The 14001-nt window shown below is 43.9% G+C and overlaps 1 protein-coding gene across 2 annotated transcripts in view; it reads right to left on the bottom strand.

The window, feature by feature from the left end:
* Nucleotides 1–14001, bottom strand: part of aqr (aquarius intron-binding spliceosomal factor) — a 40074-nt gene that overhangs the window by 3867 nt on the left and 22206 nt on the right. For both annotated transcript variants that reach the window (XM_019872571.1, XM_019872572.1), the window contains exons 26-33: nt 12070–12205; nt 9856–10065; nt 7409–7546; nt 7255–7326; nt 6241–6428; nt 5983–6154; nt 4253–4423; nt 274–359 (exon numbers count right to left, since the gene is read on the bottom strand). In XM_019872571.1, the coding sequence (XP_019728130.1) occupies nt 274–359; nt 4253–4423; nt 5983–6154; nt 6241–6428; nt 7255–7326; nt 7409–7546; nt 9856–10065; nt 12070–12205 (1173 nt within the window). The remainder of the gene's footprint in view (nt 1–273; nt 360–4252; nt 4424–5982; nt 6155–6240; nt 6429–7254; nt 7327–7408; nt 7547–9855; nt 10066–12069; nt 12206–14001) is intronic.

Below are 14001 nucleotides of genomic sequence, written 5' to 3'. Positions count from 1 at the left end.
TTCCAATTCAAATTGTTTCTTGGCAGTTTGTGGAAATTGTGAATATAGTTTTGTGTCAATCTGTGAACAAATAACCCAACGGGAAAAAAACACAATAACCAACTAACTAAACAAACTACCCAGCTAACCAACAAACCGCGATCAGAGATTGATTTCTCATCTGATAAAAATGAGAAACAAAAAAGGTCTTCAGATGACCATCTCAAAAGACACACAATGGAAAAAAAATACAATTCTGAGAGAGCAAAGGATACATTTTCCAAACGTTATTACCTGAGATGTCCTACAGCTTTTGTTCGGACCAGCGAGAGGATGATATAATCGTTCTGCTGACCCTGGAACCTGTCGACAGTCGTCACCTGTAAAGACACACCACAGTGTTGTTACTGAGCACCCAAATCGAATAAAAGCGCTTGAGCCGATTCCTCTATGCAAAGTAAATGAGAGTGCATTTTAGCTCAGCAGTGAGATTTAGCCTGAGGGGGGGGAAAAAAAAATCCTTCACCAAAGATACAAGAAGGTGTCTGCGTTTGTGTGGGTGTTATCACCGCGTGACACACTGTTGTCTCTAAGAAGGCTTACGGGGGCATTTGCCGCCACTCTGTCTCTTACCTGGACCCCGGAGACTCAAGGGGGAGTCAGGGCTGCTACAGGATCAGGGATTAGTGAAAAGTGGTGGCAAAAAGGGGGGAACGAGTCAGCCAATTTGCTTTGACACGGTGGTAATCCCGTCACGGCAAGAGTGTGCACCAAGGATACTTCGATGGCTCACATAAAAGCCGGCAGCACAACAACGCTTTGAAATCAAGAAAATGCAACTATGAATGTACACCCACTGTACTTTGATACATTGAGTGATGAGTCTATTTGAAAGCTCGGGCCTTGTGGCTCGAAATTTTAAGAAAATTGGCGATGAAGCTTTCGTGTCATGCGGTGAGTGAGTGATCCAACAAACTGACAAAGCAAAAAAACCAAATGAACCAATAATTTACAAACTAATTAAAAAAGGACATACCAAGCAAACCAACCAAACAAACAGCAAAGGGACTATGTTACCAATCAACTAGCAAACCAAGAAAGACTCAACTAACCAACAAACTAGCTAACCAAAGAACCAACAAATTAACCAACCAAACACCTAATATAGAAACTAACCAACCAACTAAACAACAAAGGTACTAATTAAATAACCAACCAACCACCAAACTAACCAATAAAACAAAGAAGCTAGCTAACCAATTAACAAACCAACCAATGAACCAAACAACAAAGCAACAACTGAATTACCAACACACTAGCAAACCAAAAAACATAAAAGGAATTAGCTAAGCATCCTAAAACGAAACTAGCTAATAAACCAACCAACAAATTAACCAAACAACCAAAAAGAAACTAACAACTAACCTAATTATACAACCGATGCGAACAGACCGACATTGATTATGTCAAAGATTAGTTCCAAAATTGATTTGCTGTTTGTCATTAGTATTTTCCGTGTAGTTTGAAATTCTATACACCCACTGGAAGCCGTATTGAACAACTCATAAGCATTATTTCTTTGTGATAGTTTAAAAAAAAAAATAAAAGCCCGCTAATCTCTCAACAGTTAAATACATTTTTACAACTAACACCTATCTTATGCTCGGAGTACATCCCGAAAAATATGCGGGTGGCTAGAATAGAGCCTAGCGAGTCGTTGCCAGTCTTTTACCCTCCGTGACCAGAGGCATGAGCCGCTAACCAGCTCACAGGCTAACGGGCTTCCGGACACCGCGGCTATGCTTCAGGATAGCCCAATATGTCGCTTCCCCGCTTGGTGCTATGTCGGTGTGTGAACCCACATAACAGAAACACTTCCATGTTGAGTGTTTATTAAATAAAACATTTGAGGAGGACGCAGAGGTTGACGTGGATCAATAGGACACTGGGCAGTACAGAGAAGCCAAAGTGGCTCACAAACACAGCAAGCATCACGCTGATGCCACAAGCTGAAGCCAGCATGAGTCGAGCGACAGGGCTAACGTGATGGCGGGCCAGTATTATTTAGGTCTCTTGTTGCTGTGCGGAACAGGTGCAGCACCCGGGGGCAATAACGTGCTGGTCGGGTACGGCTGCGGTTGGGAGGATGGCACGCGTGTTCTAAATCACACCATCCAAGTAGGTTACAAATGACACAATCCCGCCATTGGGATTGCTGACTGAGATGTTGGAATTTCAAGACGATGTGTGGATTTATTTATTTGAGGCGAGAAAAAAAAAATGGTGCTGCTTTTTTTGGATAGCAATCGAGTTCAACTGGGCCAACAGTTGACTGTTTACCATCCGCGTGTGACCAATATCATCTATGAGCAGAGATCATGAAGGTTACTCTCATTTTTTTCTCCCACGGGAAGAGGGATTTGTTTATTTGTTTACAGTGGATGATGTGTCTGGTGACATAATTGGGGTACATTCTAAAAATAGTTCAGCCCTCTTGGCTCTATGCCGGCCATTTGCGTCCACCTCGCTTCCTTCATTTTAGCTTTGTTAGTGCAAGTGTAATGAGTCCTCGCACCTCCAAAATCATCACTTTTCAGGAGACCCTCCAAAACAGCGCATTTGCTCAACCATTAACAATGCATCGTCAAAGAGAGCACGCCATTTCAACTACTTTAGATTGGCCGATAAAATGTACAAAAACATCACCCGCTGAAAGAGTAGTAAAATCAAATTGGTTCAAAAAAATGCTTCTACTTGCAAGTTTTTTTTTTTTTGATTCCATAAGGAATTAACGCACTTTGCCAAAGATCCTGTGTGGGATGGAACGTAGTAGCATTTAAACTGGCATGACTGGTCAGCTGTTTGCTGCAGGGAAATTCCTCCCCCCGCACAAGAGTAAAAGATGCCTGGTAACAGTTAGCACGTGGGCAGATGAACAGAATATTATGTCTGCTTGTTTTGGCTGCATTTGCTAAAGGACAAGGGGAAAATAGCACCAGGTGTCGAGCCTTGAGTTTGACGCAGCTCCCGCATTGGGTCTCATTACATCTGTTTTCTAATTAGAATCCGAGCAGTAACGCGGGCTGGCCACTGACATTTTCTCCATTTTGGCCACGATGACGCATTGTCGGTACACGGTGGAGCCAGCGCTCAGGCACAGTGACCTTTTAAATGTCCATCTCCTTCTGCGGCCATCTTTCTTTCTCCTCAGCAGATCTCCCAGCCTTGTCAGACACCCCCCTCCTGTGCCTCCCACCCAGTCCCCAGCTCTCCTGCCCGCCCCATCAGCTTGTCATGAGGCACGCATTCTGACTAAAGCCAGCAGCGCACCCAATGACACTGGCAGTTTTATAACGTCGCGGGACATTTAGCATGACCAAGCACAATTGCTGACTGACTGTCACAACAGAATACATTGAAAAAGACAAAGACATGACAGTCATGTGAATGCTGAGAGATGCTGTTGCCAAGCTAAAATGTCACCCTCCCCCCCAACCCCCCTTAAAAAAAAAAAAAAAAGCAATATAATGTTTATTACTACATAAAACAGAAAGAGAAACGAGAATCACTGCCCGCGTGCCGTTATGCCTTTGTGTTGAAATTGTAGCTGTCGTGCCGACATCATCGGACATGATTAAAATTGATATTAAAAGAGCAAACCGCATCGGAGGTGTGAAGGTGCTCTTTGGCGTCTTCTGCCCACCTCTTACACAACAATTTACAGGAAATGCAGTGTGAAAGTGGCTAACACGAGTGCAAATCCTAGTGGACAATGTATAACACCTAAAATTTCAAACGAACGTGTATGCGTATTATGAATTCTGTGAAGAATAAAATTCTTCAACTCGTTTTTTATTTATTTATTTATTTTATACCAAATCTTATGGGACACACAATACCTCCCGAGGCACGCTGACCCACACCCTAACGACGCCTTGTGGGCCCTATTTGCATTCTTTGGACTTCATATGAGTAGAAGGTGGAACAATTGTGGGTTGGAAGGAAGAAGGAGGCGAGCAGTAAGCTTAACCTGAGGCAGTGTGTGTGTGTGTGTGTGGAAAAAAACAAAACATTGGCAAGCAGCGACGTGGAGAATGTGGGCTGGCTCCAGAAAAAGCCCATGGCATCCCTGACAGACGTCGGAGCTGCCGTTGCTCCGTGCACGATCCTTTTTAATCTTATGTGTGCACGCTCTCACGCCCCCACTTTGTTGAGATGGGCGGCAACAAGCCTCCGCTGCGGATGTGACGTTGACAGCTAAGTGGAGATTTACCTTGTTGGGCTGTCCGAAGAAGTGATTCCTGGCGCAGCGCTGGTTGATGACGTCTCGGATCAGGTGCTTCTGCCCGTTATAGGTGGTGAGGATGCTGATGCGGTCGGCCGGGTAGCCCAACAGACGCATGTACATGAACAGAGCCACGGAATATTCGGCCTCTGCCAGGTTCTTTGCGTGGAAAGAGAGAGACAAGTGAAAATTGTTAAGGATGCATCTGTGGAGGACAATTGCCGTTTCGAATTGCCAAGCTGCTTTGAGGGTTCTTTTTTTTTTTTGAACCCAAGTTCAACCCAATTTCAACTAAATCCCAAGCATAAATATACTCTGTCCAAGGTTCCCCTCTTCCCTTCAAATGTGGCAAAAAGAGAGAGAAAAAAAAGGATGGCCAGCGGTATGCATTATTCATTCTGTTTCAATTAAGCCAGCACCGCAAGCCTCACATCTTTGCTAATTATCGATGCAGCCTCATCAACAGTTTCGGAATCCTGCCACACCAGTCGCACCTCAGGAAGTGTGACTTTGTTAGCGCTTTGTTTGCTAATGGCGCACGTTCAGATGGTTTACGCTATGCTGACATTTTTCTTGCCCAGTGTTAAGGTTCGAGGCTGTGATCGTATTGACGTAACCTTACAATCTAACCAGACAGATAACTAAACGCGTTTTGACCGTTATGCGCAGCAGAAGTAAACAGTAACACGAGGCGGTAATTAGACTTCGCCGGTCCTCTTAATTATAGAGGGGGCTTCATTAGCATATCACTCCAGAGAAGCGCAAAATCTTGACAACAAAGTCTAGCGAATGATGCACAAGGCCAGTTGAAAACTACATATGATGCAAAAGGGAGAGAAGGGTGGATCCAAATGATAAATTAAATATTCCACATCACATCACCGCTACTCCAGATGATCAACACTGAATTACTGCAGTTCTTCAAACAGATGTTCGAGTGTAAATGTCCTCAAGTGTCATTTTGAAAGCTAACGAAGAGCGATGTTTTTTAAAGATCCGGGATATTTGTGCAAGTCGATGACACACCCCACAGTCACGAAGTACGGCATCTATTAGAGCGAAGGCCTCTTTTTTTTTTCTTTCTTTTGACGATAAACAGTATTTGGTTGAGAGTGCAAAGCAGGACATGTCGGTTACTGTCTGCTCAGCTTGTGTCCAGTGTGCCTGCGCCTTGTCCAAGTCAGGGATCGTGGGTGATTCCCTGAAGGAGCGCGGAAAATGGCAACAGTCAAACAGAGTGGAGGTTCATGTGACCCGGAGGCTTGAGAAGCGCACATGGTCTGCATTTTGGAACAATCGCAACGTTCAGGGAAACACGAGCCTGCACGCTGTCCACCAGATGACATTTACGTGATGCATTTAAGCGGGAACGGGGACATTTTAATTTCTTGGTTGGCGCGGAGACTCATGATTTAGCACCGGAGTAGCATTTTCTACCCGACGCGCTTTATGGATAACTGCAGATTTTTCGGGAGGGTGCAAAATATAATTTATTAGTTCCTGCCCTCTCATTTTTCCATGCACATATTACAAACAATTCATCTTTTGTACATTTTACAACTGTCAAAAGGAAACACGGTGGCGGTGATCTGTGTGCTGGTGTAGCACGAGAGAAATGGCTTTTGTTATGAATAGATTGCGTTTGAGGAAAGTATGAAATCCATGTTGCATTGAATGGTTGTTTGGACAGGCCAGATTGCAAGGCTGCCTGAACTGACCTGGTAGAAGTAAGGGTTGGGCTCCGACTCGCCCACGCCGTTGAAGTCCTCCACGTTGATGAGCTGGAAGTCAAACGTCAGGCCGGGGTTGGGTACCTGGAACTCGGGCAGCTGCTGGACGTGCGGCAGGTTCCCCAGGTGCTTGTAGCGCCAGTTGTACAAATTACACAGACTGGAAGGGGGCAAGCGACACGGACGCGTGTTAAAAATCACGAGACAAGGCCACAAATACGAAGCGGGTCCCATTGGGCGACCGACCTAGCACGCGCACGTCCCTGCGCGTCCAGGTCGATTGTTGGCACGCCCAGGCGCACAAAGCGAGTGAAGAGTGACTGCTCCATGTTGGAGTACTTCTGGAAGGCCATGTTCTTGATGACGGGGGGCAGCTGGTGGTGGTCGCCGATCATGATCCAACGTTTCAGCCTGCTGTAACCATCCTCTGGGTTCTGCCAGCACGGAAAAACAGATTTGACATCTGGAACGTATCCCCTGTGATACATGGGGATTCACTATATCTACATTGTAGCCACAGTTACATTTTTCCCTCCATGTTGTGTCTGGGGTGCTGCGGGTTTGCCTTATGCAAAATATCACCCAAGCATGACAGGGTCTGTTATAATTTGTATTGGCTTCACGGCGAGGAGGTCGTGGGGGGAATGAAGGATTTCATCTTTCTCTGACATACACCTGCCAGTTAAGTATGACTCACTCATTCAGGAAGGGGGAAAAAAAAACCCCCACAAAAAAAACAAAGCACATCTTAAAGAGACGAGCTCTGGCGTGGTTGTTGCGCGGGCTGATGTGCTTAATGATCTCATCTGTAAACAGACATTAGCGCTATCACGGACAATTAGGCGCAACTACCAAAGAAACGCGTCATTACTCTGCCTGGCGGCCATCAGTCAGGCAGTAATGAACACGGAGAGTCAGGTGGTGGGAGGCTTGATGATGGGCGTCGTACTGTCCGGGGTAAAATTTGAGGGCCGGGCAGTAGATCAGATCATGAACACAACACAAGGATACTCAGGGCACACTCTTGTATTATTTGTAGTGCTTTGGTTTATTTGGCCTTTATCGTTAATTCTTTACACGTCGTCGACAGCAATTTACGCCAATGGAAATCTTAACGAGAAGCGCTGTTGACTATTTTTTATGGGACAACTGAACTGTACTTGCGTGGTTATTCTTTCAAGTACCACTTGAGGGAGCCATAGTGGCACGAGGACCACACTCGCATAATCACTTTTCTCGAAAGTCAAAAGTGAAGAATACCTGCAAGAGAAGTGGGATGAAGGTCTCGATCTCCAGAATCTGAGCGGCTTCCTCCATCAGGATGTTGTCGTACTGATGAGGACAATGAGCAACTTTAATACACCGACATGAGCTACGGAAATAAAGACCACCGAGAGGGATTAGGCGGTCTTACCTTGAAACCCAGTTCTACCAGGTCATGACGTTTGAGGGCAGCGTGCGTGCAGGTCATGGCGATGATTTTGGCTTCTTTCACCAGCAGGTATTTGGTGCGGTCCAGTCCGCTCCTGAGCAGCTCGAAAGCCCTGAATTCCTACCGGAGGAGACGGGACGCAAGGTCAGACTTTAAAAGAAATTGGCCACCAAAGACGGCGGTTTTTGCAGTCTAACTATCCAACTTCACTTTTCAGTAAGTGATGCTGGCAAAATGATAGATTGCTGAGAAGGATGATGGATAAGAGGATTGCTGTACCAGATGATGGATGATAACACAACAAAGAAGAAAGAGGCTCTTCAAACAGTGAGACATCAGCGCCCAACCAAATGTTAATATGTTAAAAACTGCCAACGCAGCTCACTAAAGCTTTATAATAGCAACATTTTGACCTCGGAATGGATTATTTCCATTTCATACGTGAAAAAAATGTTTGACAGTATTGCTTTTGACCTCAGGTTCAGCTATAAAAAAAAAAAAATGTATATAAGCGGTTGAAAAGATCATTCTGCCTCAAAGTCTCAGTACACTCTGCTCTTTGTCATGATGAAGTGCTGCAGAAGGAGTGGTTATCGCTGATTGACCCCACTGGCGCGTTACGATCGCGATGCTCGCTTGAGATAAAGTGCAAGTGTGTGGTTATCACCAGGCAAATCGGCAAATCCATATCTATGTTAGCGAAGAAGGAAACAAAGCCTGAATGGGGGGTGTGGGTGTAAGAGAACAAGGCAATATTGCTTGGAAAGAGGAATATGTGTGTGTGTGTGTGTGTGGGGGGGGGGGCGGTGACCAGGACCACACGGTGGGTCATAAATATTTGATGTATTACTATTTTCGTCGAAATATCAAACCAATCACAACCTCCAATATTTATGAGGTTTACTTTTAAGCCCGATGGGTCTGGGCCAGACGGAGTTCACATGCACACACAGGTTCAAAATGATTGTTAAAAAAATAAAAATAAAAAATCATTCCATGTTATTAGTGTACTTTTTTTAAAAATACAGAACAATAGTGTAGGGTGATATTCTTATAAAAACATTTTACAGAAATTTTTATTGGCATTTTATGGAACGAATTCAGGACAGTTTCATTCATTTCAGTGGGAAAACATGATTTGAAACACAAGTGTTTTGCGTTAAAGTGGGGTGATGAAATGAACTGAACTTAAGTCAAACGAACACTGTACTTCCTTGACACTAGATACTATTATGTGGCGCATCTTAGGGCATTTCAGAAAGGCTATAATAGGTTGAGTTTTTCAGCAAATGGCTGAACAGAGTAGAAAGTAACATAAGAAGGTACATTTGTCAACCCGAGGTTGTGTTTTGCAGTGCATCATGAATCAGGAAGTAGCCTGCTAACTCTAATGAATAAATGATGCACACGGGATGAAGTATGACTTTTCTATTTTTCAGATTTTTTTTAATAAGATATTTTTGGGACGCTGACTGAACAATCTCTCTTGCTCCGGAATTAAAAATGGTCCAGCCGTGTTATCTTACGCTGTTCTCTGTGAACCAGGAAGGAGCCTACAACGGAGGCCACCGAGTCTCAGCCCATTCCGTGTTGTGACATTTGTACTGTACATGGCAGACAAATCCGCAAATTCAGCTCTCGAGAGTGGGCGTCCTGCTGCTGCATGGGCGAGGCAGAGGGAGGAGGGGAGGAGGAGTGAGAAAGTGGGAGAGGTGACGGGGCCGGATAAATCAAGGTCACCGGGCATGTTGGGATATTACCTCCAGTCAATAACGCCTTTATTGCTTTTTCGCAGGGCCTCCTCACGGTTCCCATAAATCTGATATCATATTGTTATCTCTATAAGAATACTTGATGTGCTAAGTAGAAATGATAAGAGTGAAAAAAGAGGCAAAACAAGAGCACTCTGAGAGACCGCTGCCAAGGCTTCAATTGAAGTAACTGGATGTGGAGACAGTACATGTCTTTTCTGCGTTTTAGCCAAATGATTTGTCACATACTCTACACAAGCAATTGAGGACCGAATTCAACAAAAGACTGTGCGGCGCTAGCTACTAACTCCACTTTCACTTGATATGAACTGTAATACATCGGCAATATATGATATAATAATTTTATAATGCTATAAATCAAGCCCTCCCCTCAATTCCTTCATCCCGTCATCTGCAGGTGAGTAAATAAACACCTCCAGCCCGTATTGGCTGTTGGAAGCATGATATCATATCTGCAAATAGTCAATATAGTGATGATTTATTTACACTGGGGACCAGTCAAGGCGCCTCTCCACCGTCAACGCTGATTACACGTTCACATCTGGTATTTGTTGTTGTGGTTACGTGAATGAGCTCCACCGTTAATTGCAGTTCTATAAATAATACTGTCATTCCGGAATGAATGTGCGTGAGTGTTTATGAGCATGACGTTCTTACCTCCAGCTGGGTAAATATCTTTTTAATGTGCCGGTAGCAGCCCTCCGCGATGTCCATGTCCTCCTCGTAGGAGCGGCCCTTGAACACAGGCTGGGGAGCGTTGGAGAAGTACTTGTGGAAGGGGAAGAACGCCGCCACGGCCTCCACCTCCGCCTCCGCACCCTGTTTGGGCTTCACTTTGCTCAGGTACTCTTCCCACCGGGAGATCACCTGCAGAAGACATGCGGCGGATGTTACGAGCCATTACGTACAGCTAGGGCCAGAAGTACGGGGCCAGTGACTGAGGCTTTGAGATTGTATGGATTTTAAATTAAACGACCGACATGTGACTGACATGCTTTAATTTAAAATGTTGGACAAAGAAAAATACGGCATGTAACATTTAGAAATGGCAGGCAATTAAGGCATTCACCTCTGTGTTCAAGGGCTCAACACTATTTCGACAAGAAGGGACATGACATCTGTGACAATGCAGATTTTATTTGACCTTTGAATGATACCAGGTATCTGTGGATCGAGTCTGTCATGTACACAATATAAAAGATGTCAATTCTTTAAAATGTCCTCTATTTGGCCTCTAAATACAAAAGAAATCCCTCGAAACAAGAAGCACAGAACTGTCAGATGGATCTAAGCACTCACTATGGTGGTGTGAGGGTTGGTTTTCCGGACGTTTCTGCCCACTCCAAATGCTACATCAGACAACTTGCCTTGAACTTCTTTTTTTTTTTTTTTTTCTTTCTGAAGCCAAATGAGAGCAGATCGGCACACGCTTGGGGGGTGCTCCAGCTGTGAACCTAATAAAGCGGCTTCAACCAACCAGCAGGCAGCCTCGGTCTAAAAGTATCTGTACCCTCTGAGGAAAGCAAGTCGCGACAGCGACTTTACCAAGGCGGCTCGGGAGTTCGGTTTTACGCAATCTTTTTAAATAACTATGAAAAAACAATTTCAATACATTAATACCTTGACTGATGAGTGCAAGTGAAAGTAAAGGTAACTTGTGTTTTCTGAATTCCAACAGCATGCTAAACAGAGTGGATGCCCAGGGCGACCGCCAGATTATGATGCTTCCTAAAAAAAAAATGTTGACGGAGTGGAGGTGGTTGAGGGGTGTGGATGGACGATTTTGAAACTCAGTGTCGATATCTAGCCGCTGTATGTGTGACAACAGCGGGGCTTCGTAGTAAAAGAGTGCGGGTACTAGACTGGCCTGCCTGCAGTCCAGACCTGTCTGTCGCCTATTGAAAACGTGTGGCGCTTTAAGGAAGTGGACAATTGAATGAGGAAAGAATTCCGCCGACAATGCTTCAACAAATAGTGTCGTCAGTTCCCAATCATTTCTTGAGTCTTGTTAAAAAAAAAAAAGTGATGTAACAAAGCGGTAAATCTGACCCGGTCACGGTTTCATTTTTTTTTTAACAATGTATCCATAAAATTCTCAGCTAATGATGATTTGCTAAACACAAAGCTTATCAGTCTGAACATTAAATATCTTGTTTTTTGTTAGGATATTCAATTAAATATAGGGTGAAGATGATTTGCACATCATTGTCATTGTTTTTTAATTTATGTTTGACACAACGTCCCAACTTCATTGGAATTGGATTTGTGCAACACATTACAACGCAGTCTGGGGATCTCTATTTCAGAGCTTGTCATGTGCAGGGCATGCAACTTCAAAAAACGGCATAGAAATGAGGAGATCTTTCCAACGACCCAAGAGTCAGGTGATAATTAGGTGTTGGAATAAACAGTGAAGGCTGACACCGTCTCTCCGGTTCTGCGTAGGTTATTTGCGGTGTCGGGCAAAACATAGCAACAAGTGGATGACAATAAGGTATCAAATAAATCCTACTAATAATACGGGTAAAGATTACACACCACTGAAAAAAAATGAATAAACAAAACAAAGTGCAACGTACAGTACCTCACACGGTTTAAATGTGACACACAAACTACTGGTGACACAAACTCACACGTGGGAATGATTGTCCTTTGTTGGAGAAGCTAATTGTCAACCGTGAAAAGTTTTCATTACAATTGCATATCCCGCCCATAAATACATTATTGCTTTGTGATTGGCTCGGGAAAAGATGGATTCATGGGGTTTTTGTGAACTCAAAATAGCATGAGACTTCAGCTTGCAGGCAAGATTTTGTTCCCACGGCATAAAACAAAGAAACAAACAAACAAAAAAAAAAAGCAACTGCTTACCTGATAGAGGTAGAAGTGTCCTGCTGTCTCACAGGTATAGGAGACATCACCGGGGACGCCCAAGCTCTCCTGAAACCTCCCCACTTCCGTGAGTAGCTCCAGGCGTCGGGCTAAGACGTAGTTCACGCGGCCGTATCTGCAGACCAACAGCAGAGTGTGGTTCATCAACAGTCATGTTCAATTTCAGTGTTTTTGTCATATGTCAAATTTGGTTTCACAATTCGGGTAGGGAAACTTTTTTCAAATATTACTTTTTCAGTCACGTAAAATTGCAAACCTTTTCTTGCAAACATGTCAAACGTTTTTCTGGGGAAATGACGACAACTTGGTTAAATGTGCTCATAACAATATGGCTTCAGCCATTTAACATCGCTTTTTTTAAGACTTCCTTTGTACTGAGAGAAAGAGAGAGAGAGAGACAAACATACGCTTAAAAAAAATCGCCACCATTTCCTTTTTGGATTTGATGCCCCACTTGAAGAATTGACAGATGTAGCAGTTCTGTCCTCAGGGGAGAACAAGCAAGTTTAGCCCGTCCTTGAGGGCTGCATGTGTGCTCGGCTTCATGCAGCTGATTAGTGTTAAAGCAACGCAATCAGAGAGCGGCATTAGGTACACACAGACAGGAAGTGGGAGATTCAGAGGTTATGCTATTTTTAGACGGTGTGCAAAGATCCTCCGTCAACACAGGACTAAAAAGACAATGGCCCAGCTCCATCTCTTTTTGCCTGACTCTTAAAAAAAAAGGGAAGTGACCTTGATGCCCAGGAGAACTCACCTGTGATGAAGCTGCTCTCACATACAGGCCAATACACGTTACTGCTTGTAACCTTGGGCTGGAGACACAAGACTAATTCACACCAAGTAGCATCTATTTGGGCAATTTATTATTATTTTTTTTTTTGCTTCGACCTCTGAGCAAAAATGTAAGATAGGAACAGAGTATGGTTGCGGAGACTCAACTGATTTAAGGGCAAGCAGCAGTTTGGCAGTCAATTAAAAAAAAGGGTTTTAGATCTTCATTGCTACTTCTAGTTCACTGTCAAAGTAAACATAAAACAAAGACAATTATGTGCTTTGTGTTTAAAATTACCATGTCAGCTCGCCTAACTTAATGCTAGCACTAAGGAAACTGCCATTGTCAGGCTGATTAATAACATGAGACGGTGTTAACCCTTTCAGCAATGTATATTTGAACACAAACAACAATGTAATAATATTAACATGCATCGTGTGTCTGTATGACTTCAGCCATTTGCATACGGGAAGGAACAGGACAATGTCCACTGCACTGAAGCAAAAAAAGTAACAACAATGGTTGAGTTCTTTATGTGCTATTATTGCATGTTTTTAAAAAGGACCATTTTATAATGATATTTTTCTCTTTAAAAAAAAAACCCTTAAAAAGGTGTTGCTTTTTTGGCAGGCTAGACTGGACTAGACTAATGGCATTTCCACTCTTTTTAGTTGTTTGGCATTCACCACGTTTTCCTTTCTCGCATATGCGGTGTTAATTAAAAATCTCTGGCGCTCAGTGTCACCGGGGTACTAAAAGCAGAGGCGCTCACATGTTATAATGAGACGTCCAGCGGCAGACGGAGGCCGCATTAAACGCTACTACCGGGAGTGCATTTCTTTTCATGTCACCCCGCTTTCCCCATTCTTTTTTTCCCCCTGCATAATTTACAAACAGACTTGCCTGGCCGCTATTCATAAGTGCACGCTACGTTCATTCTGAACAGCGCCCATACACGAAACGGGGCACGGCAGCACATGCATAACCTCCCCTGCCCCCCACGTTTCTCCCACTATAGGGTGCAATTTGCTCTGCGCTACAGATGGATGAGGTGGTAATTAACAAGGTTGCCTATAAGGGAACTATAAATAGTAACAGCAAAAAATGTTCATTAATACTCTCTGGCACTGGCCTAT

This window comes from Hippocampus comes, unplaced genomic scaffold, assembly GCF_001891065.2.
Source record: "Hippocampus comes isolate QL1 unplaced genomic scaffold, H_comes_QL1_v1.1 scaffold92, whole genome shotgun sequence".
NCBI classification, from domain to species: Eukaryota; Metazoa; Chordata; class Actinopteri; order Syngnathiformes; family Syngnathidae; genus Hippocampus; species Hippocampus comes.
Note: the sequence above shows the minus strand (reverse complement) of the source record. Positions and strands in the feature narration are given on the sequence as shown.